The sequence below is a fragment of the Miniopterus natalensis genome, chromosome 10 (assembly GCF_054644295.1).
Source record: "Miniopterus natalensis isolate mMinNat1 chromosome 10, mMinNat1.hap1, whole genome shotgun sequence".
NCBI classification, from domain to species: domain Eukaryota; kingdom Metazoa; phylum Chordata; class Mammalia; order Chiroptera; family Miniopteridae; genus Miniopterus; species Miniopterus natalensis.
Genome location: NC_142090.1, coordinates 59,695,491 through 59,721,050, shown reverse-complemented (window position 1 = coordinate 59,721,050; position 25,560 = coordinate 59,695,491). Strand labels below are relative to the sequence as shown.

The 25,560-nt window shown below is 35.6% G+C and overlaps 1 protein-coding gene across 2 annotated transcripts in view; it reads right to left on the bottom strand.

Annotated features, from left to right (window-relative positions):
• The window catches only part of VPS50 (VPS50 subunit of EARP/GARPII complex), a 96,567-nt gene that overhangs the window by 16,980 nt on the left and 54,027 nt on the right, over positions 1-25,560 (bottom strand). For both annotated transcript variants that reach the window (XM_016218838.2, XM_087821158.1), the window contains 7 exons: positions 23,765-23,859; positions 23,332-23,430; positions 21,325-21,415; positions 18,452-18,628; positions 15,309-15,427; positions 12,577-12,683; positions 2,061-2,182 (listed from right to left, as the gene is read on the bottom strand). In XM_016218838.2, coding sequence (XP_016074324.1) covers positions 2,061-2,182; positions 12,577-12,683; positions 15,309-15,427; positions 18,452-18,628; positions 21,325-21,415; positions 23,332-23,430; positions 23,765-23,859 — 810 coding nt within the window. The remainder of the gene's footprint in view (positions 1-2,060; positions 2,183-12,576; positions 12,684-15,308; positions 15,428-18,451; positions 18,629-21,324; positions 21,416-23,331; positions 23,431-23,764; positions 23,860-25,560) is intronic.

The following is a 25,560-nucleotide window of genomic DNA, read 5'->3' as shown; positions in this document are numbered from 1 at the left end:
TCTATTCCATATAAACATGGTTCATGCATTAGTCAGAGATAGGAGTAGATAGAATTTGGGGATCCTCTCTTTGGCTCTTTCCCTCTGAACTTCCCCCTATTCTTTTCACTATTCCCAGTTTCTTGGTTTCACTTTTCTGGTTCCATAATCCATAAAGATTGCAGATTTTACTACATTTGCTTCCACTTCTGTGCCACGTGGACCGCACTTAGTCCTGGGGTAAAGGTCACAGAGGTGTAATTTATTTTTATAGCTTCCCTTTCCCCAACCTGCATGCTAGCATGAACTCCCCATCAGAGTCTTTAAGCACCTGTTTCTCTCCAGTATCTTCAGGTAGTTGCCTTTAGTATACTATCCAGGTTTTATCATTGTTTTCTGCAGCAAGTATCATCAGGAAGGTCTTAGTACACCATACCCATGAATGTAAGTTAATTTATTCTTAAAAGTTGAAATACTGAATCACAGACTCTCTACAAAGACACAGTTTCATGAAGGAACGGTAGCTTTAAATGAGGCTCATAAACTGCTGTCAAGTAGGAATCCTCATAAGATTTACTGGGTAAGAAATAATTAGGACATCGATCCACATCAACTATGTGCTTACTACTCTGTTAAGGTAAGTTACAGAATGGTCTTCACAGGAGAATATGAACAGGAAGAACCAAGGAAAATATAACTCAAGAGGTGAACAATGGAAGGCTGGGGGCAAGGCAAGGTAAAGCAATCCTACGAGTAACATTATTAACATAGGATCAAATGGATTAGATATGTAATTGAGCATGATGTTCAGTGTAGAGCAGGAGCTTCTGGAGGAATTACTGTGAAGAGAAGGAACCCCTTAGCTTAATGCATACACTATGGCCCCCAGCCAATGACTTTCTAGAACCTCTGAGAAACAGATTCCTCCACGAGCAGCATCTTATCTAAATTCACTCATATAGTGTCTTTCTTCTGGGAAAGAAGCAGGAGCAAACATGTATCCTGTCTGTTCTTACTTTTCTACTAATTGCCTGATTCTCCCTCTACTCCCACCCACCTAAGACTCAACAGCTAACAAGGCAATTTGGCTCATCTAGAAGACTGAAAGAGTGACAATTAGCTAAAATTCTAGAATGTCTTTCTTCTTTAATATTTACATATTGAGTTTACAAATTCACAGTGAGGAACTAGTACATATTTTAGAGTAACATAAGTTCTGTATCAACACTCTGTCTCTGATTATATTAGAATTATTTCTAAGGAATATTTTGGAGAATTAAGAACACAGGAAATTCAGATCCCATATTAAAAGATCATGTCTTTCATATACTTATAATCACAGGAAAGATATGAACATTTACATGATGAATGCAGTTATCCATTAAAATTCACATTTTAAAAAGGCAGAAAATACAGTGTTTGAAAAGTATTAGGATATATTTATATAACCAAGCAGTATGCTTTTGCACAGAAAACTACCAAATATCTAGGTGAACCACACAGTAACTCCCGATATTAGGTCGGTTACCTGCCAAATACTGTGGTGTACTCCATAGGAGTAGAAAAAGGCAAACTCAATAAGAGCTTCGGAACACAAGAAGGAGGTGCAGAAACATTAATTTGTGGCAGGCAGATGGTTTAGTTCAAAGATTTTCAATTATTTTAATAAATATTTGCCATTATCTGCTGAATGTAGTAGTGCCTGCTACAGTTGTTAGCCAATATTTAAAATGTCTCATTTACTATGTGGTAATTATACACTGGGCCAGATTTAAACCAGGCAACCTGCATATTTTTCATTGCCAAAATACGTCAAGGTTAGAAACAGATGCTGTACTTTTTCTGCCAAAAATTTGAATAACCTACAATATGTTTATCATATCAAAGCTTAAAATTAACATATAAATAAGCCAATTAGGCAGGCAGAAAGCTGATATCAATAATTTTGTTGGGATTTTGATGGATAATTTTCAAAATAATGCTATTTGTGTATTTTATACAGAGGAAATGAACTGAACTTTACATTTAAAAAATAAACAGATTTTAAAAGAAACAGACTTTCTCCTCAAAGGCCGACTTACTGAATCATTCCGACCAAAAAAGGTATATACTGCGTATAAGTAATAATCAAATAGCTGAGACATGAAATGAATGACATCAAAGGCAATTGGCTTGAGAATGTTCATCATCTGCATATATTTACCTGGAAAGAAAAAATTAAGTAGAAAAAAATTAAAATCTGTTAGTCTATAACTATAAAGTGACAATAACGACTCTTTACCAAAATATTTTTTTAAATGAAATACTACATTCCTGAGCCCATATTTCAAGGGCTCAATAGTCATTTGTGGCTAGTGGCTACTTTTTTTGACAGCAAGATAGAACAGTTGTATCATCTTGGAAAGGACTATTAGCACTGATATAAATACCTACAAAGACTTTTTACATCATTATTTTTACTGTTTGTGAAATATTCATAGAATCCTATACTGTTATACAAATGACACTGTATAAACATAAAACACAGTTCCTCATTTCTTGGAGATTCCACTTAAAATAACTTCTTCAAAAATGTTTAGGTATAATGAAACAGAAGACAATGTGCTTGAGAAAAAGTGGAGTTTTTTTCATAAGCATATACACACTGAGAAAAAGTAAAAAGGGAAGAAGAAAAAGGGCACATGGGAGGCACTTCACATTCCCGAATCCCAGCCCTGCGAAATCTTACGTCAGAGGCCAAGGACTTTTCTTTATCACTACATCACTCAAGAGCTCGATACTCTCAAAATGCCAAGAACACCTCCTCCTCCCTTCCTTCGGGAGATGCCAGTATTCCATTCTCCATGGGCTCTAGTTTCCCAACCACTACACTAGATGACAGACAGTAAATGGGGGTAGGTTGACAGAAAAATGCAAAGGCATTAATAAAGCATAAGGACCACAAAGGAGGCAGGAGTATTAGATAAGATGGTGACTGCTTAGAATCAGCAGGTACAGCACGAGAGCAGGATCGAGAAATGGGGCTGAAAAATGATAGATTAGCTGAAGGTCCACATATGGGACAAACTATACTGGTCTGCACATCCCCCTCTACCATGATCCCTCATCAGCAGTTAGAGTACAGGCTGCCAGAATTTTCCAGCAGACAAAAAGAAAATAAAAACTCTTAGGATTCCTTACTAAGAGAATTAAGCAAACTAAGCTCCCCCCAAATTTGAGCAAACATAAAAAAATAATAAATTAGAAAAGCTAAGGCTTCTAAGGTGAATGTGGGCACCACATACTAAAATCTATCTCCTTCTGGGAATTTGGGGACCTGTCCCCATAAAGTAAAGGCTGCCAGTAAATCTGACAGTGGGAAAGGGCATGTAATAAGAATAGAGCCACAGTTGTTTAATAATCATCCGCCTTACTAACTATAGATCAGAAGTTTTCTCACAGACCCTGGGGAACTGGAGGATGAGACAAAGCTGTAAAACAGTAAGATGCCTCGGTGGGTCCATTACTCAGGAAAGAAATAGATTTTGAGAACAGGCCAAGGACAGGACACACTTTGATTTGGTTGCTGTGCCCAGACCCTGACCCGCTCTGGGAGTTTGCCTCAGGAACACTGACCATTCTCCGGTCCCAGGAATGGGCTGAGCTGTTTGTATCACAGAAGATCAGCCTCCTGGTTATGGGACTTGGAGCTCCTGAAGCCGGACTGCAGGCCCTGCCCTCCCCTTTCCCTGTTACACTTGTAGCTCGCAGCTGCCTGTGGGTATCGTCTCCCTCCCTGGTACATAATCAGCCAACTGGCGAGGGGGTCAGAGCAGAATTCCCAGGGTGACCGACTGCTCTCCCCACACTGCCAGCATTATTGGAATAAAGCTCATATGTGATTCAACCCTGTCTCTGCTTAATTTGGCTCAAGTAGTGACAGGCACCTCAGACCCTGTGTCCGCTATCAAATCTACCCAGCCCTGCCCTACTATATATAAAGTTCCCAGCGGGACTCCTACTCAGGGAAAAGAGCAGGCTTGAACACAGTTCTGACTACTCAGAACTGGACACCCACAACAGTTATATAGGCTTCCTATTTAAGATATGAATAGATAAAAATCATCAGGCCCATAAGAAAAACTCAGAAAGTAAAAGTACAAAGAAAAGCTAATCTCAGAGGAAACAGAGTAATTGAAGCTAAAGAAGAGAAATATAATTATGTAAAACCCTATAACAGGAGGATATGGAGGAAAAAAAACAGAACACAGAGAGCTCTTAAAGATTAAAAATATAATTTAAAAAATAAAAAATAAAATAAAATAAATGGGGGAAAGGAAGTATTTCAGATGGTAAAGCAAAAAAGACAAGAATATAGAAAACATTAGAGAAACAATGAGAGACATAAAGGGCCAATCTAAGAGGCTAAGTACTTGAGTAATTGGAAAGTAAAGAAAAAGAGAATAGAGAAAACGAAGAGGTGAAAATTATTAAAGAAATGGCAATATCAGTCATAGCTGAGAAACACGCAAACCTTCACACTGAAAGGCTCACAAACTACCCAATGCACAATGAAAAAGAACTCACACCTAGAAACCTCAATAGGGAATTCTGAAACATCAAGAAAAAAATACTAAAAGCTATCAGAGAGAAAGAGAGAGAAAAGAAACTCACCTACAATAAAATGAATAGAATATTAGAGGTTCCAACTCTCTGAAAAGTAATTTTTAATCTCTAATTCTATACACAACTAAATTGTATTTCAGTAAAAAGGGCTGAATTAAAGACATAGTCAGACTGACAAGAATTCAAAAAACTTACCTGTCATCACCCTTTTCTGGGCAATTACAACTAGAAGGACAAACAGAAACAGACCCCAAAACTGCCTCCATTCTGGTGGCAGGGAGTGGTGGGGTGGGAAACTGCCACTTTTCATTACAAGCTCTTCTTTATTATTTAATGTGTTATTTACTAAGAGATGTACTGCCTTGATAAAAAATATAAAAGCATGGCTCTGAAATTAGCCTTCCCAGTTTAAAAAAATGTGGCCAGTGGCTCAAGTGGTTCAGATGCACGCTGTCCTTCCTTTCTTCCCTTCTGGAGTTCCTCACAGGGGCCACCACGAGGAGTGGACGCAGCATGCTTTGGGAACACTGAAGAAAGCTCTCTAATACATAGCCCAGAGGACCAAGAAAGCTATCTCTTTCCAAATTATCAGCTGCGAGAGGTTCCTATTCCTGACCCCAACATATTATAACCTCTTTGAACTTTATCCAGGGATAAGAATTAATGTTCCCAACTTCCTCCACTGGCTGTGAAGCATGAAAGGTAAGAGCTTACTGGCTCTGGGATCAGACAACCTGGATCCTACCACTTACCAGCTGTGTGACCTAAGGCAAGTTATTTATCTCTGAGATTCAATTATTTGGTGTGTAAAAAGGGAACTGTGAAGAATTCATGAAAAAATGCATGTGAAGTGTTTACATAACATATAATAAGAGAGCAAGAAACCTTAGCTACTGCTATTATTTTAAAATAATTATAATGAACACAATAAGGGATAAGTATGGGTGTTACTTGAAGGGAACCTAACCTAATCTGAGGAAGAGGAAATGCTCCCCAGGGAAAGCACTGTTCAAATTCTCCCATTCTAAATCTAGACCACGGTACTGCATACTCATGGGGAGGAGACACACAGAAGCTCTGGCAAAGAAGCCAACCGGTAGCATCATGGACAGGGACCACAACCAAGAGGAGAACAGTGGGCCTGCCTTAGCCAGCTCATCAGCAGGGGCACAGAGACGAGTGTGGCTACCACAAGAAGAGCAGCCCAGGAAAATTCAATCAACAAGCCACAACTCCTATGCAGAGGAGGGAATACAGAGTAAACAGAAGGCGCTGAAAGTGTGCGTGTGTGTGTGAGTGGGGGGTGATTTCTTTCACCCACAGTGGATTATGACAAGAGAGGAGGAAAAAGCGTTTCTCCAATATTCAAGATTTTTAAAATTAAGGTTTGTCACTCCAACGTATATTGGGCACCTACAAAAGTGAAAAGCACTTGGCTGGGTGCTCTACACGCTGCAAGGATGACCCAAACTCTCTTCATCTGGAGGAGCTGACAATATGATGCGGCAAGAGCAAGAAAGACGTCCTGCACTGGAAGGACGTTCATTATTCTTACTACAGTGCGCTAAATTGAAAGAGCAGCCATGGATATAAATCAACACAGAAACAGTGGAAATGCTGTAAATGAGGCATAAAGGAAAGGAAGGAAAAGTTAGTTCAGCTCAAGCAATTTAGAAAAAGTGTACTGAACAATGAAGTGAAGACCAGAGTAAAAAATTAACAGGTCTGTTACTTAAGTCCCTGGCTACCAGGTTTTATTCTGTTGTTTGAATATTGTATCTTAGCCTCCTAAAATCTCCAACACCTTTTTCTTGTAACATGTACTGAGGGATGACACTTCTTGGATCATACTCTCAAAATACCATGTTGTATATAAAGCTACCAATTCAGAAAGTGTTTTAAAACTGTTTAAAAATATAAATTCATATAAATAATATAAATAAAATATAAGTATTTTTAGAGAAATACTGGAATTTAATATAAATTAAACAATGATAAAATTTTCCTTAAACCTCACATGTAAAAATATTAAGTCTCTTAAAAAAAAACCTTTTAATTTTAATCATAAAATAAGATTTTAAAGTTCTAAAACAAACAAAAAATGTATTGTGATAATCTATATAAGACTGAACTTAAAACCCTATGGCTTGATCCTTAATATTTGGAATAAGAATTTTGAAAACAATTATGATTACTTATATTCATAAAAATAAAACCTACCATTTAAATTGACTGTTATACAATCATATTCTTTATATTTAAACACACATTGTTTACATTTCGAGTGGGACAACACAGACAGGAACCAATGGTTCTCAAACTTTGGTCCTTGGATCAGCAGCATTAACATCACCTAGAAACTTGTTAAGGATGCACGTTCTCAGGTTACATCCCAGACCTAGATACTCTGGGATGAAGTCCAACAATCCGTGTTTAACAAACCCTCCAGGTGATTTTGATGCATGCTAGGATTTAAGAGTCGCTGGCTTAGATCATCATAAAAGACCAATAAAGCATGGTCTTCTTGATAGGCTTTTATCTCCTGGTTTTCAAGATTTCCTCTTTATCTCCTAATTTTCTCCTGCCTCCACCATTCATTCACAACCTCCTTCATGGGCTTCTGCCCAATGAGTTTATCGGCTGCCAAGATAAACTCATCCACTACCAGGGTTTAACTCTATACCAATGACTCCAAATATGTATCCTGACCATGTTTATTCTCCTGACCTCCAAATCTCTCTATCCAAATGCTTACAGACTATTTCTATTTAAATGCCCCACAGGTACCTCCAGATGGCCCAAATCGAACCTATCATCAGCTCCCAAACTTGGTCTTCCTCTCATCTTTCCTATTTTAGTCGTGATAGTATGACTGGTCACGCAAATCTAAAATTTAAGAATGATCTCTCATAACACACTCACCAGTCCTGTCCACTGTATTTCCAGAATCTCTCAAATTTGTCTCCACTGCTCTGTTGCAATGGCCATTGCTTTAAGCAGACTGTAGTCCCCATCATCTCTTGCCTGGGAGATTTCAACAGCCTCCCATCTAGCCTTTGACCTTCCAAGCTTCTCCTTTACCCCAGTTCAATTCATTATTTACACTGTGGCCAGAGTAATCTTTTTAAAAAAATAAAATAAACAAACAAACAAATCTGCTTTGTTTCTCCACCGTTTAAAATCCTTAATAAGTTCAAGTCCAGACATTACATACGCTTCACAGGGTACTCTGAAATACAAGGCACTCTGAAATCCAGTTCTTGCCCACCTTTCTTGCTACATTTCCCCTGCTTCTATCTCCCACTTCCCATCATGCTTCTATGCAGCAAACTAAACTGCTGTATTCTGTGAATACATCATGTCTTGCATATGCTGTTCTTTTCACTCTGGCTAGAATGCCTTTACCAAGGCAATAGAGTCTATTCATCTTTCAAAGTCAGCTAGTGTGTCAGCCTTCAGTGAGTCAGCCCTTTTATTTTGTATGTTATTTCCCATGTTGGGCTCCTTAACTATACAGATTATGTTCTGTGCATGACTATATTTCCAACAGCTAGCAGAGTGCCTGAACAAAGTAGTAGCTCAAAAAAAAAAAAATCTGTTGGACTGAAAATGAGTGGATCAATACACATGGCAGAAAAGCATTAGTTTCCTTAATGTAGAAATTAAAACATCGTTATTATTTTTAAGTGGGCAATTAATATGAATAAGTAGTTCACAAATAGAAGTATCTTTTTAAGCTTATTAAATGATGCTTAGCTCAGCCGGTGTTGCTCAGTGGTTGTCGACCCATGAACCAAGAGGTCACTGGTTCCATTCCTGTTCAGGGCACAGGCCCAGGTTGTGGGCTCAATCCCTAGTGAGGGGCATGCAGAAGGCAGCCGGTCGATGTTTCTCTCTCATTGATGTTTCTATCTCTCTACTCCTCTCTTTCTAAAAATCAATAAAAGAAACATACTTAAAGGATGCTTAAACTCACTCAAATTAAATACATGTTGAATGAGATGCCATTTTCCCCATCAGATTGGCAAGCATCTGAAATTGGACGATATACAGGCTTGCTGAGAGACTGGGAAAAGATACTCTCATACACTGTTGGATAAACTAGCAGAACCTCTTAAGTAAGTTCTTTAGCAACTTCTCTGGTAAATTGAAAATGTCCATCAAAACTGAAAATGTACAAACTCTTTGATCTAGCATGAGGAAACATTTGTAGGAACTTGTCCTACAGCTGTATCTGTATTTCAAGGATATTTTCTGTGATGGGCATTGTTTGTAGCATCAAGTGACTTGAAACAAATGCTAATAAATAAAGGACTTATAAACGGTACATCTATACAATAGGATCATAAAAAAGAATGGGCTAAGATATGCAATATTTTAAGATATTTTAACTGCAACCTTTAGGGAGCTGAAGTCTAAAAAACCAGATGAAGAACACTATATGTATTGTGATCCAATTTTTGAAACAAGCAAAAACAACAAAAAACAAGGAGAGGAGACTCATATATTAAATATACTTATAAAAGCATATTAATATTTCCCAAAGAAAAGAGGAGAGACTGAGTAGTTTTCTCTGAGGAAGGATACTTGGAGGTCAGGGGCTCTGTTTATATCCTGAAGTATTTTCATTTTAAAATATTTTCATGCATTTCCTTTTCAATTTAAAACACTCCGTGACAAAATAACTAACAGTAATGCCCCACCTAAAAGAATGTACTAATGAAGCCAGTGGTGGATCTTTCCCTCCTCTTTCTGTGTTCTCTCCACCATACACATTGCATCTCAGCCACACTATGCCTCAAAATCCCTTAGGTGTACATATTCCGGTTAAATCCTGGTGCATGTGCTGGTGTGTATTTTTTCCAGCTGCTAAAGTAATAATTTTGTTGTACGGACTGTATTTTTACAAGCCTGGATTTTGGCAACCTATCTTCTGTGCCTCAGCCCTATCATACCTGCTCCAGTGAGAGCTGCCTCCAGGACACAGACCTTGAATAACGAGGCTATTTCAGAGATGCCAGATTCCCTAAAATTTATCTGCCTCTGTCTGCAAGAAGCTGTCAGGCTTTTGGATTCGTCCTCTGCACTTGGGAAACATTCCCTGAGCTTTTCTAACAGATTTAGGTATCACCCGGGGCTGGGAAGCCCCACTAACACTCTTTTGTTTAATCTCTGCTAATTATCTGCCAAACAAATACTCACTGAAAAGGACATTTTGAATATGCCTTTAATGTTCTAAAATGTGTCTCCCAACTACTAAATAATTAGTTCTTTCATCTTCCCAGTACCAAAAATTAATCTATCTTATTTATACAACTGTTCTTATGACTTTTTAAAGAGATATCACCTTTGTCAGTTTATAATCTTTAAGCATCTTACGTAATAACTACAGGGGATAGAATAGTGCATTTACTAGTCAGAGACCCCGTAGTGAGTGGTTCCCTTTAAGTTCTATTTTATGAATATGTACAAACTGAAGATAAAGAACGTCCCAAGGACAGAGAAAGTGGCAGACATAACAATCTGCTGGGGAAATAATGGCAGCACCTAATTGCAGCCCTAAATAGGAAGACATGAAAGTTAAATGGACATACCAGGCATTATTTCCTTATTGCAACTCTAGTAAAAGTTCTGGTGGTGGAGAAGGCCAGAATTACAATGGTCAGATTCTCAGTTCACTGAGTAAAGTTCTATTCAGGACTGCTCTGCTTTACAGGGCTGACATATCACAGGCCCAGAAGAACGCAGTTTTTCTGTTTCTATGAATCCACTGTCAGAAAACAATGTCCACCGTGTTGATCAGCAATCCTTACCTAAGAACTGGTTATTACTATTTTCTGAATTTAATCCCTGCAGCACATTTCTATTGTTATTTTATCCCTTTCTTAGATAATGAGAAGAACAGAATGCATTCCTTCTTCATTTCCTTATGCCTACCAAGAACTGTGCATTTAACTGAACGAAACATGATTTCTCCCCTCTGCAGTTTTGTTTTAGCCTTATATTTTATTTGACTCTACTGAATATGCCTTTTAGAGTAAAAAGCAACATGACACCCTCTAGTCATTTTTGAACTAGCTAAGTTAAAAAAATACATAAACAACCACTTAATGTATCTGATTGTACTATTTCCCACAACATGGTTCAGCTCTTGCTCTTCTCTCCGTGATCAGGTTGGTGCTTCAGCCCGCATCTCAGAGTGAAGACACACAAGGAGCTGAACTAAGAAGAGCAGGCCGATAGGCCTCATGGTAAAATAAACCTTTGTGGTTGAAAGCCACTGGCGTTAGGGTGGTTAGTTACTTCCACAAAACTAAGCGAAAGCTGACTCCATTAAACTGCAATTCAAACAGCACGTTCAGACACTGAAAACTAGCGAGTCCAGGAGGCTGAGAAGGATGACAAGGGTATCTGTACCAGTGAGGACCATGTAAGGGAACTGGGCACACTCACCCTGAAGAGTGGATTTGGGAGGAGGGGATAAAAGAAGGCAGAACAGTGCAGCTATCACCATAGATCTGAAGAGTGACCGCATGGAAAAATAGGAGGAAAAAAAGTAGGCTTTTTTGCTTTTAAGGACAGAACTAAGACAACAAAATTACAGAGAGAGGTATTTTGGTTTGCCATAGGAAGAGATTTCTACCGATTCAACCAGTCTAACAGTAGAATGAGAAATCCTGCAAAATAATATACTTCCAGTGACTGTGAGACATAAAACAAAGGCTAGATGGCCAATACGTATCAGGGGCATTAGAGAGAGAAATCCTTATTTTGTGGGAATTTATATGAGATGGCCTCTCAGAACCCTTCCAATTCTAATTCCAATTCTATAAATTTCAGAGAATAACTCATGACTCTATACTTAGTTAGCTCTCTTTGACAAAGAAGAAAAACTAATCTCCTTGGCAACAATCAGCCATAAACTAGCTCTTCAGAATCTGCCATTTTTCTGTCATAAAAATATATATCTTTTTTTCTTCTCAGTTCACTATTACACTTTTGTACTATTTTCCCTAAAGAAAGTGGGACTTCTAAAAACCATTTTGTCTACTTTATCCTACTCCTTAATGAAATGTAGAAATTATCTTCAAGAATACAGACCATTTTAGCAGAGCTAAAGTATAATCAAACTATAAGAAGTTATCATCTCCAGTGAATTTTATAGAAAACCACTAAAATTCCTAACTAGTGTAGATGACTTAATCTGAGACAATATCTCTATAACTTATTTGTCAAATGTGCAGCCCTACTTGTGAGAGTTGAAGGCTGAGATAGCATATACAATGTTGAAATGCTGGCATTAAAAAAGTCAACATTATCTTCAAACCTAAATGCTTTAAATATGGCATTTCTTTATGTTTTTGCCTTCTATACAATCATCAATAAAGTCTTATCTGTAAGAACTACACTTCCTGAGGCTTATGGAAAACTTGTGTCTGAAAATGCCAGAGAATCACAATTCATTCTGCCGATCTGACAGGAAGATGGTGAAGATCAATGGAGCAATTAGGTAAAAAATATTGTATAAATGTAAAACTGGTACTATCATCACCCTACATGTACCTCTACCTCACATAAAGAATTTTTCATTACATTTCAATTAATTGGGATATTTTAGAAAAAGTGGAAGACACAAACACTAAGTAGTTAACTGAAAACTGACATTAATATTATTATTATACTATTTGGAACAATTAAGATAAGAAAACACTGACATATGACAATCTTAAATCCTTCACTGCAGTGGGCACTGGATATATGCATAGGCCATGACCAGAAAATAGTGTGGTGAAGGCCTGGGGTAGGGGGGGCTGGGTGGAAAGGGACAAAGGGGGAAATGGGAGACATCTGTAATACTGTGAAAAATAATAAATAAATACATACATAAATAAATAAATAATTCAAACTTTAAAAAGTAAAAACCATTTGTTAACAAAAGCAGGCTAATTTCACTGCTATAATAATTTTCTTAAAAAAGGTGTAGCTACTTACCGACAAGTCTTATTACATTCAGTGTTGTATTTGTTAAGATGGGTGCATTTACTTTATTTAGACTGTAATCTGATTTCTTCCTGCTCTTTAGGGTTTCTCGAGAAAAGCTTAATATAGAGAAACGAAAGAGTTGTAATTAGGGTTGTCAAGTAGTAAGTCAGTAAAATTATCCAGCTTAGGCTCTACCCTTCATTCACTAACTAGTTATTGAAAATCTTACCATGTATTAGGTGGGGATATAGAGATTATTATTCTCTTGTTCTTACAGAGCTTACAGTCCAGAGGGGAAAAGAAATTAGTGAGCAAAAAATAAAGTACTATATTTCTTTGATTCTAAGACATTAATTATCAACCATTAATAGAAACTATGTCACTTTAAAAAACCATGTTCTGCCCTACCCAGTTTGGCTCAGTGGCTAGAGCATCAGCCTGTGGACTGAAGAGTCCTGGGTTCGATTTCAGCCAAGGGCACGTACCTTGGTTGCAGGCTCAATCCCCAGCCCCGGTTGGGAGGCAACCAACTGACGTGTCTCTCTCACATCGGTGTTCCTCTCTCTCCCCCTTCCACTCTCTCCAAAAAGCAATGGAAAAAGTATCCTCAGTTGAGGATTAAAAACAAAACAAAACACCAGATGTTCTAGGGAAATTACACATCAGATGTACCAAGCATCCATTTTCAGACATATAAGTATAAAAAAAAAATACCCTACTTACAATCTGAAGTAAGTATAAGATATGATGGTCGAGTCTGGGGTTGGGAGGTGAGGTCTAGATTCAAAGGGGAAATAGAAGTGAAACGTTAAGTACAGAAAAAAGGGGACAATGTGTACTAAGGTCAAAGGTAAGAGAGAACAGAGCATGTTCAGAGATGCATACAGCGTTCACAAGGCTAGCATGGAGGACAAGTGGGCAAAGTGACAAAAAAGGAAGTAAGTAAAGGCCAAGTCACCAAAAGCAATCAAACCTAATAAGTATGAAACTTGTATTGCACACAGTGGTGAGCCATTAAAATTTTAAGTAGGTAAAGGACATGATCAAATTTGTATATAAGAAAAAAAATCTAAATTTGTATCCAAGAATGTATTAGAAAGTGGCAATATTAGAGGTAGGAAGCTAAGTAAGGTAAGAGGGCTGACTCAATAATCTGGCACAGAGATGATTTCTGCGTGAACTAGGATAGCACAGTGAAATATAAAGAATTTTAATAAATTAAGAGACACTTAGAAATTGGAATTGATAGTAACCGTTAACTGACTGACTGCAGTTAGTAGTTCACATTGTTCATACTTATCAGGAGTAAGGTAGGACAGTGTAGGAGACTACATAACCCTACCAAAAATGCAAGTGTATAGGCATAAACTGGCAGATGCTATCTTACTTATTCATTTCAATTTAATCAGAGCTGTCCTCTGGATACAATATACCCAAAACATCCAACAGAATAGTTGTATTCAGTTCATAATAGATCACAGATGTAGATATTTAAATATTATACATATGTGAAAACCAATGGAAACAAATTTTCCCAATTAAAATATCCACAACTACATGAGTTGTTCACTTTTTTTTTTTTAATATATCCTTATTGATTTCAGAGAGAGGAAAGGAGAAGGAGAGAGAGAGATAGAAACATCAATGATGAGAGAGTCATTGGTGGGCTGCCTCCTGCACACCCCCGACTGGGGATCAAGCCCGCAACCTGGGATGTGCCCTGACCAGGAATCGAACCCCGATCTCCTGGGTCATAGGTCGATGTTCAACCGCTGAGCCACGCCCCGCTGGGCAGTTTTTCACTTTTGAGGGGAGAGATTTCAAATCAATTAAAGGTACTTTGGGGGTAAAGCATAGAGAAGAGTATAGGTACTTTGGGGGTAAAGCATAGAGAAGAGTATATTTAAATCTGTCATTAAAAATACATGTACTGTGATTATTAAATGCCTGATGGTCATGAAATTAATTCACTTATATATCAGAATTAGGTCCACTTAACTGGGAGAAGGTGTCAAAAACATCTTATTTAATTCTCCAAGTTTTTGAAGAGGACAGTTTATCTTAAAGCAAAACACAAGAACAAAAGGGAGCCTAACAGAAGGCTCAGATAGTGAATGTAAATGACATGGGAAGATAAGTGGACATTTTCTGTATTTACTAGATTGGGGCAGCAACTCCACATACAAAAAATGACCACTTTCCTCCCAGAGGTTTTCTTTTCTATATGAAGCATAAATTGCCTCCAAAGGCAGTATTGATCATATAAAGCAAAAGTTTGTTTTTTTCTGCAAAAACCATTGATCTCTAAATTAAGGGCTCTTTGATGATGTCCAATATCAAAGAAAAAACTACATTTTAAGCCTTTTGAGAATCATTTAAAAAAATATATTAAATTCTGTCACATGATTTTATAACCAACAGAAACTTTTAATTCTGATTTTTATTTTTTTTTTTAATATATCTTTATTGATTTCAGAGAGAGGAAAGGAGATGGAGAGAGAGATATAGAAACATCAATGATGAGAGAGTCATTGATCGGCTGCAGCCCGCAACCAGGGCATGTGCCCTGACCGGCAATCGAACCCCAATCGCCTGGATCCCAGGTCGACGACGCTCAACCGCTGAGCCACGCCTGGTCGGGCTAATTCTGAGTTTTGTTTTTTCTTACCTAAAGAAAATCCTATATGTTAAGTGTCAACATAAAATGCAAAGAGCACCATACAACCTAAGAGCAATTTTACCTTTTCACAGGAGCATCGCCTGTCTGCTCATCCACATAATCGCGCTTTAGTTCCTCAGGAACATCGCTGTCACTGTCATACTCCTGATAGGCACTTTTTTCCTGTTCATCAGATTCATACTGAAGAAAACACAGAGTATTCAACAATGGGTATGAAAAGCCAACCTTTGTTGGAGTCTTTCAACACAATAAAATTATCCAATTTTATAAAGACTAGTTATAGAAGAAAATTCTTAATAACTTAGCTTTCATTTTACCATCAAGAATCATATTATCCTTACATTTTCTTCTTTTTTAAAATATCTTTATTGACTTCAGAGAGAGGAAGGGAGAGGGAGAGAGAGAAACATCAATGATGAGAGAGTCACTGATCGGCTGCCTCCTGCACGCTGACTGGGGATGGGACCCACAACCTGGGCATGTGCCCCGATGGGGAATTGAACGGCAATCTCCTGGATCCTAGGTCAATGCTGAGCCACACTCAGGCGAACTACATTTTCTTCTTTATTATCCTACCTTAACCAGCTCAAAAAAAAAAAAGAAAAAAAAAGAAAACTAAAATATAAACACTATACCTACAAAAGCTTGTAAACATCCCAAAGAAATCAAATATGTATATATAGAAAATAAACATCCTGCTAGGCCTTAGGGGAAAAAAAAGACTGTTCATGTGATTTTTAAAAAAATACTCTCTTCTTCCAAGTGGTTTCATCCCAAGTTCCAACTTGCTAACTCGTTGTAAAGAGGCTGAGTACACGTTCTGGCACACAAAGTACTAATGCAGCTTAATAAACACACGCAACACACATGCTAATGCTCTATCTCATTCATTATGATGAGTGAGATTTAACTCCAAAGGCAACTTAAAAAATCAGGTTTAGCAACTAGGGACTACTGAGACCAAAGACAAAAATAGTGGGGTTTTTAAAGAAAGGGTACCTTCCTAACATTTTCATCATCTTTATGGCACTACTGGCCAAGGCCAGGATGGGAGAGAAGTGGGTCCATGCACAGCAAAGGAAGCAGCAGCAGCAGCATCAAATATTATAAATTAATATGATTAAAAAATGGCTAACATTTTTAAGTTTTAACCAAATACTGTGCTAAGTGCTTTCATGAATTATCTCACTGAGTTTTCATAACAATTCTATTAGGAAGTTTATTCTCATCTGTCAGCTCAGGAGACCAGTATAATGAGGACATAGAAAGAAGTTAACCTAATTCACCAACTGTTTTTTGAGACTAAAGCATTATGACAGCCATATTAAGATGTGGACCCTGACTCTCAGGACTTCTGCTGTACCTGGAAAGATTACCTCACACATTAAGAACTGCAGACAAGCATTACAGGTATGCTCCCCAACATGTACACAGGTAGCCCTGATGGCATTCAGAGGGTGTTCTACACAAACTCAGGTCTCCTGGTTATAAAAACAGGGCTTCATGATTCCACAGTATAATAGATCCTCATTTTCAAGGATTCTGTATTTGCAAATTTTCCTACTCACTAAAATTTTTTTGTAAACCCAACAATAATACTTCATGATAGTTTCATGGTCATTCATGGATATGGGCAGAGTGGCAAAATTTTGGGGTCACCCAACATGCATGTTTTAGGTTGAGGGCAAACAAGGTGACACTCCTCTTTCTTGTATCAGCTCTCTTACTGGAAACAAGTGTCCTTTCGCAGTCCATTTAATGCCACATTTTTAAATTTTTGTGTGCTTTTTGCTGGTAATTTCACTGCTTAGAATGGCCCCTAAGCATGATACTACGTGTTGTCTAGTGTTCCTAAGTACAAGAGGACTGTAGTGTACCTTACTGCAAAAACACGTGTTAGATAAGCTTCGTTCAGGCATGAGTTATAGTGCTGCTGGCCAGGAGTTCAATGTTAATGAATCAGCAGCATATACTAAATTAGGTGTAAGCAAAAACACACATAAAACAAAAATACATATGAAAATTGTGTGACCAGAGGCTCGCAGGTACCTAATCCCATATTTCTCCTAAGAGCAGAGGTTCTGTTTGCTAATTCAGGGTTCATGGTGACTTTAAAGAACACAAGTGTAACAAACAATGAGAATCAAGTGTTATGTGAGATTTAAGTTTAAAAAAAATCACCAGTGTAGAGGGATATTATTTCAAAAATATTGGTATGACTTTTAATTCCTTTTCGTTTGGTCTACCAAGGCAAAATTTCAAAAAGAATCAATAAATTGTCATTGAAAATATAATTTACTATAAAATAACTACTACTTCCTGATAAAAAGTGATAATGGTGTACTTTTATGGCAATATTTTTTAAAATTACATCTTCACTAAACACAAAAATACCAAAACTAAAATACAGAGACACATTTAACAGATTTTTTTCAAATCTAAACAGTTTTCAATTTCAGCTTCACCACACCTAAAATAAAAATCATACTGGGTCCCTCTGAAAACGATGAAGATCAGAAGGACCCATCTGAATATTATACTATGAAAACATCCTGTAGGCAACTCTGAAGTAAGCATTCCCTCATTGCAATTACAGGGAAACTGAGGGATACAAAATTAAAATAATTTGTGATGAGCCACAGAGGCAATAGAAAGTTTGCCTTCAAACACTTTCCATTAACTCACACTACCTCTACTTTATATTGTCTTTTGAGCTGCTCAAAGTGTTATTAAAACATCATACTTCTAAATCCAAAAACCAACCTATCAAATAACTAAGTAAAACATTACCTTCTCTCCGTAAAAAGATATAGAACAAAATGGCACTCTTAGTTGCCCAAAAGTAAAGTTGAAAAAAAAAGTGCAGATGATATATTGCCTCATGCATCCATGTATCCAACAAATCATATAAATATTCAATAAAGAACCTATACTCCTACTCAATAAACATAAGAACATAAAGTAGTCTAATAAGAACACAAAGCAAACATACAGGCAATATTTATCATTCAAAAGGACAATGTCAATAAGGCACACTGTAAAACCATGACCTGTACAAGTAGCATAACACGAGTGTACAGGCAGGAACGCGGGTGGTGAAGGAATAAGTAAACTTCGCCAATTACCTTGCTCAAAGGGTAGAATACTTCTCAATAAGAAAACCTCACTTAATGTTCCACAATATGTTTCAAAAACACCACCTACCCCATTAGAAGCCAGAACATCTTCTGTTTCTTCATCGTTGTGGTTGGCATGAATTTCAAATGGATTCCCACCACTACAGTACTGCTCAAACAATGTCTCTGTTTTTGAGGAGGTTGAGGCTGGCTGCTTACTAGGTGAAACTGATGGGGAACGAGACTGTTCCATGAATTTAAATTCCTAGACATTAGAAAAGGAGCAAGATACCTTTTAGAAACAATACAATTCAAGTACATAGACATTCCATCAATGTACATATAGTTAGTGGGGGGGAAATTAATTCTAATTCTGTGGGTTGTTCACTTTTATTTATTTATTTATTTACTTATTTATTAAATATATATTGATTTCAGAGAGAGGAAGGGAGAGGGAGAGAAAGAGAGAGAGAGAGAAACATCAATGATGAGAGAGTCATTGATTGGCTGACTCCTGCATGCCCCTGACTGGAGATCAAGCCCACAACCTAGGCATGTGCCCTGACCAGGAATTGAACCCCGATCGCCTGGATCCTAGGTAGACGCTCAACCGCTGAGGCACACCCAGCCGGGCGGGTTGTTCACTTTTAAGTTGTGCAAGTTGTCAGAAAACACAAACTTGGAAATACATATTCAAAGGTTTTCCTAAAGACAAATTCAGTTGCTGGTATCACAACAGTGTTATCTGCATCAAACTACTTTTGACTTACTTTATGTAACTGCACAGAAAAAATTTGAAAATAATTTAAATTTGAATAATTCTAAAAATTTAACATAGAAGCAAAAGCACTGGAAGGATATGGTTTTAACCAATAGTCTTTTTTAAAACTAACTGTAAACACTTTGCAAACTTATATGCTTGCACCATTTAAAATACTCTATACAAAGTCATCAAAAACAAAGCCTGAGGGAGATATCTTTCTTTGTTATAGTGTTGTCTATAAACTTTCATTTACTTCTCTTCATATACCAAGAAGCAGACAGCACAAATACACACGCTGAGGTCAGATGATACATCTTATGGTCCTAGCTTGCCATTAATCCATTACATTCCATTAACTTCCTATATAATGTTGGGAATGTCACCTGGTTTCTGTGTGCCTCAATTTCCTCACCTGTAAAATAAGAGAGTCATCCAGGATGAGAGAATCACAAATGCTAAAGCAAGAGAGTTGTAGCATCCAGTCCAAATCACGCATTTCCCAGATGAGGAAACTGAGGCTGTGTGGAGGGGTTCAGTGCAAAGTTGAACATCATGCAGCTAATTAGAGGAAGAGATGGAATAATCCCTAAAGTTCCTTTGAATTACAAAATTACTGATTTGATGATTTTAAATAAAAATGTACTATATATTTTTCTTATATCTTTTAATTTTTAATATTAATCCCAAATTTAAAATTTTTCATATTCAATGGTAATTTTCTTAAAAATTACATTGGCTTAAGTTTCAAATGATGTTTATTGTTTTTTTAAATTACAACTATACGTTCGATCTGATCAATCATGCTGCTTAAAAATCATGCCATTATTTTTACAATTCTAAACAAGAGGCGACTATAAATTAATGAGATAATTAAAAAAAAAATCAAATCTACAGGAATCCATGTGTCAAGTGAACACTCTCTCATCTGTGAACAGTTTTTGAGGTAATCACTTTTTGTGTGGTTAGGACACTTAACATGAGATCTATCCTATTAAAAAAAATTTAAGTGTACAAACAGTATTGTTAACCATAGGCGAAACTTGTACAGTAAATCTCTAGAACTTATTCATCTTGCATAACTAAAACTACAAGGTAACTACCTTGAAGGAGATAAAGCTCACTTGGATGGGAATGTTTCAATGTACCTTGTAAAATAAATTGTCCTATAATAACACAAAGTATGTGTGCACACAATTGGATTGTTAAACACAAATTAACACAAAATTATTTAAATAGAGATTCTAAAATCAATGTTAGAATTTTACATAATGTTAAGGAATCATCTTAATATATGAATTCTAAAATTTGTTAATGTTAATTTTTTCTGTATTTTAAAGCAGGTATTAATCAACATGTTTCAGTTATTTAATATTTCCACATTAGAAAAGCAATATGATAGAAGTAAGCTATTATACAATATGAGCATAAAGACTACTCCTATTAAAAAAACTTTTAAGCATGTATTCTTTACATTTGTCCATAATAAGAAAATTGGTTCCAGAAAGCAATTCCTTCCAAAGGCAAAAACTAAACACATTGGACCTTCTAAACAGAGATCTAAGTTTATACATTGTATCTTGACACTTGGTATTTGTAGGACACAATCCATCACACAAGGAATATTTCTCTACAGTGTCAACCAAGGGAAAAATCAAATCAATTAAAGATATTTTTACAGATTACAAATTCTATAAGGATTCAAGGAATCAATTAACTAATAAAAAATACTTAAGAGCGTTTTTTATAATCGCCTCTTTTATTTCTGAGGCATTCCTTCATTACAGGCAAATTTATGAGTTGCAGCATAAATTAAGAACCTATTAGTCCTTTTAAGAAAGGACAAAGATTCTGTAAATACAAACATTTTTATTAAAGACCATCAAAATATAACTGATGAATTTTCTGTAAAATTTAAATAAAGCAGTAGAACCTCTTTTTAAATCGTAAGAAAATAATTATTTTAATTGTGACTCTTCTCAAGCAAAAGAGTTTTCTTGAAGTCTCTAAACTGAACTTATAAAAATAGACAGAGTTTGACATCCAAAAAGGATCACTCTTGTAAAAGAGCCTTGCTATTAATTACTTCTGTGGAAGAAAAGGCATTATTCTTTAATTATTTTGTACGTGCTCTCCCATATATCTTTTTTTAAAGATGACTAAATAAAAGACAGATTTACTTGTTCCTAAGAAACACTTACATGAAGTTGTAAGATGCTGAAATTTGACTTAACAGGACAAAGTTCCCAGGTCTCATTCTCTAGAAACATTCTCAATTCATCAAGCCGTGTTCTAAAAAATTAAAAAAACACTCCAAGAAGTAAGAAGTATACTGTACACAAGAATTAAGAAAATAAAATACAATATAAACAATTACAGATCTTCATGATCATAATGAACTTTGAGAACCCATTCAGATCAACACAATAAACACAAACATTTACTTTTGTTAATACCTTATCCTCCTTAAAAGAGAAAAACTCATTATTTATTAAAAGACTCAAATATTTAATTAATTCTTATTACTCATTATATTTCAAAAATAATAAATACATAGAAAATGCCATTTTTATTAAGGGACTAAACTAAAAGCTACTCACCAAATCACGTACTTAAAAAACCCTTAGTTAATCATATATCAATGCCAAAAAAAGTGAAATAATTTATAGAATTTATGAAATCATAAATACTAACAAATGCTTTATACTAAATAGCATAGATTTTAATCATGCTTACTAAACCACAATATTAAGAGAATTACCACTCTCCAAATATATTTAAATGAGTAATCATACTTGCTCATTTAATTTCTGAATTAAATGAGCAAGTATGATTACGTACCTGACACTGCACTAATCACTTATGTCATACTGATCTTTCTTTAATGCTATTGCTCTTCTGTCTATCCTGAATAATCATTACATTTTATGGGCAATTACAAAAAAAAAAAATCCATCAGTTAACCCAGGAAACAAAGGGCCAAAAAGCTACAATAATAGCCCAAAGTGAAAACATTAAAAGTCCAGTGCCTGCCCAACTGTTCCCCTTCATGCTAAAATCAAGCTAGGCCTTGTGTTTTAGCAGAGCTTAAGTTTTAATAAAAAAGGAAGCTATAAATAAAGGCAGTGTTAGGGTTTCATGTTGTTCCCTTACATCTGTTTTCCTGAGGCTTAACCAATTAAAAAAAATTTTTTTTTTTAATTTTTAAACATTCCCTTCATTAAATTATGAAACTCAAAGTCTCTGCTTTGGTACAGAATTGACTTAAATTTTCTTTCAAAAAAATATTTAAGGTTACAATTAACAGAGAACACTTGTACTTAAACATATTAATAATTAATATATCAATGATCTGATGTCCCATAATCTCTCTTCTGACATGGCAAAGATCACTGTGACCAGATGTTGACTTCAAACAAGGAGAGAAGGCAGAATTTCAAATCCTGACTCTCCCTGGCACCAAATAACAACAAAATCAAAACTGAATTTTAAAAGGTAAAAACGCAGACTAAAAAAAAGACAGAACTCAATTGAAACAATAAAATGTATGTAAGGGATACAGTACAGCCGCTACCAAAGTCTAATATATGCTAGCTGTCTCATTTAATGCTGTTTTAAGTACACAATCACATTGCTATATGAACATCACTTCCCACCTTCCTCCCTTCCCAAAACCATTCCTAATCACCCCTTTTAAAGTTAGTAGTGATTGTTTTGCAAAGCAATGTAGTACATAATCTTCACTTTGTAGCTACATTCTGAATATTGTGCCTCTTCTCTAGAAGCCTTCCTTACTCCTAAAAGGCAAATGCTTTCAAGCACCCCCTCATGAGTGCTGCCTCTACTGATTTAACTTTCTTGCTAGCTCACACATATATTCAGGCTTAGAACAGCGGCCAAATGCTTTTGGTGAACCCTGATGCAATAATCATCTTTCACCCATAAAGAAATCAGTTCAATAATTAGCTCAAATTTGAGACCCTCAAGACAAAGAATATATTAAAATTGACAATGAATACGTAATGAGAACATTTTATAAGATTTTCGGTAAAAACTCCTGAACCATCCTAAAAAGAGCTACAAAGAACATACCTTCAAATCCACAAGTAATTGTTTTAAACCAATTAATGCTATAAGGTTACTAAGCGTTAGACAAAAGTATGTGCAACATCTCAATAAGTCTGTTCATGTTTCATTAAAATTCTTACCTGTGGTAGTTCTTAAAATAATTGACACTTTGCTTTCTAATAGATTCTTGCAAAACTTCAGATTTGCTACCACAAAATTCTTCTCCAACTTGCATCAACCTAGTTGGATAAAAAGATTTATATAAGTTCCAGCAACATCCTTTTTATAATAAAAAAGGAAGCCCAGATCATCTTTTTCAAAGATAACAAATTATGAAATTTGGATGTTTGAAGAAATTCTAAAGATCACAAATCCATTATGGTTTATAAACATCTGAAGGGAAGAATTATTTAAATGGATTCACATACAAACCCAGAAGAAAATAAATTATGAAAGCTCAATTATTTCATTTCCCTGAAGAGTTACACATGATAACTCACTGAATAATGACTCCTTTAATTATCACTGTTGAATGAATCAAATTAAAGACTAAGACAAGACCTCAAACACTACCTGCTGATTATATCCAAAACAAAGATGAAATCATCATATTTAAATATAGACAAGTCAGTTCCAAGCAAGTAGGTTTTTACTTTTAGCTGAACATCCTGTAAAAAAAAAAAAAGTTTTTAAGTAAACCTAAAATATAGAAAATAAGTTTTAAAACCATTTATTCTATAGTTACACATTAAAATGAGACAGGAATACGTACTTAACTGATAAAGAATATCTATTTAGGCCAACAGCCAGTATCCTTAGGGTGATATCACAGAGATAATTCCATGAACATCAGATATAATACAGTAATGGCTATGATCATCACTATTAACACATACATCCACACATGCAATATAAGAATTATATCCTCATACAAAAAATGAAGATAAAAACTTCATATTTTTGCATAGCTTGATAAACTAAAAATCCCAAAATAATCTATTTAAAAATTACCAGAATTAATAAGACAACTATTGAACTGATCATATACAATATATAAAAATAGTTTTCATGTATACCTGCTGTAGTACCTTAAAATGGAGATATTCCATTTAAAATAGATATCAAAAATATACTTAGAAATAACTTTAGTAAGAAATATCAGAGCTATATAAAAAACTAACAACTCTAATGGAAAATAAAAGAAATTTCAATAAATTGCAAGTCAAGGAACCAGGATGGTGACTGAGTAATGGAAAGATGTCAATTTGTTCAAATTAATGAAGAGGGTCAATGAAATTCTAACGAAAATCGACACCAAAACTTTTCTTGTGAATAACTATTCTAAAATTTCCTGGAAATAATAAATAGGCAATAATTGCTTTAAAAAAAAATAAAGCTTTGAAAAGATGGAATAAAAGTTATAAGTAATGTTGGAGGACCTGTAATATCTGTCTTCCTGTATTAAACATACTAAAATCTTTTTTAGAAGAATGCTAGCAATATACAGAGAAATCAATGTAATAGAATAACTCAGAAATAATGCTGATATACACACTAGAGCTTAATAAGCAGCACTAAAATTCACTGTTTCTGATTATTTAATTTGTTTCAATCATTACAAGAACATTAACATATGTATAATTGTTAACCCTAGGATAGCCCTGGTGAGCAAGCATGTGCTACCCCCAAGAGGAGAAATGTAGTGGATAACAAAGCTAAGATTTGAATCCAGGTCTACCTGCCTTCAAAGTCTCCTCTGCTCACCGTACCTTCCTACAAAGAAGAGTCACAAATAGAGAGGGAAGAAAAAGATTATCCAGCAACTAGTCAAGGAAAAACGAACTAGATTCTGGGAGGTGGGTGTCCTTTATATCATATGTCAAAAGGAATATGAAATGTACTAAATATGTTTTTGTATGTTTTCAAAGGATTAAAAATTCAATAAGCAAAAATAATCTGAGTACCTATTAATTGTTCTAGGCACTACTCTAGGTATTAGGGATATAGAAATTAATCCAAAGTTTAGATAAATATAATTACCAGGTGAACATTTATCTGAGCTTTACAAAGGAAAAAACATTTATAAAATAAATGTAACATAAGTCACAAATAACAAAGGTCAATAGTTTGACCCCGTAAAAATCTTAACCATCTGCATATTGAAAATATAAGTGAAAATATGAACAGAATAAGATAACAATGGTGATAATAAAACAAATTAGAATTCATAGCCTTAGGACAAAGAACTATTTTTAAAATTAATAATGGGAATTATGTACAAAGAAGGTAAGTGGTTATTAGTACTGCAGCATCAATCAACATAGCATCCAGGTATAAAAAAACAAGAGCTATTAGAAATAAAAGCCTGA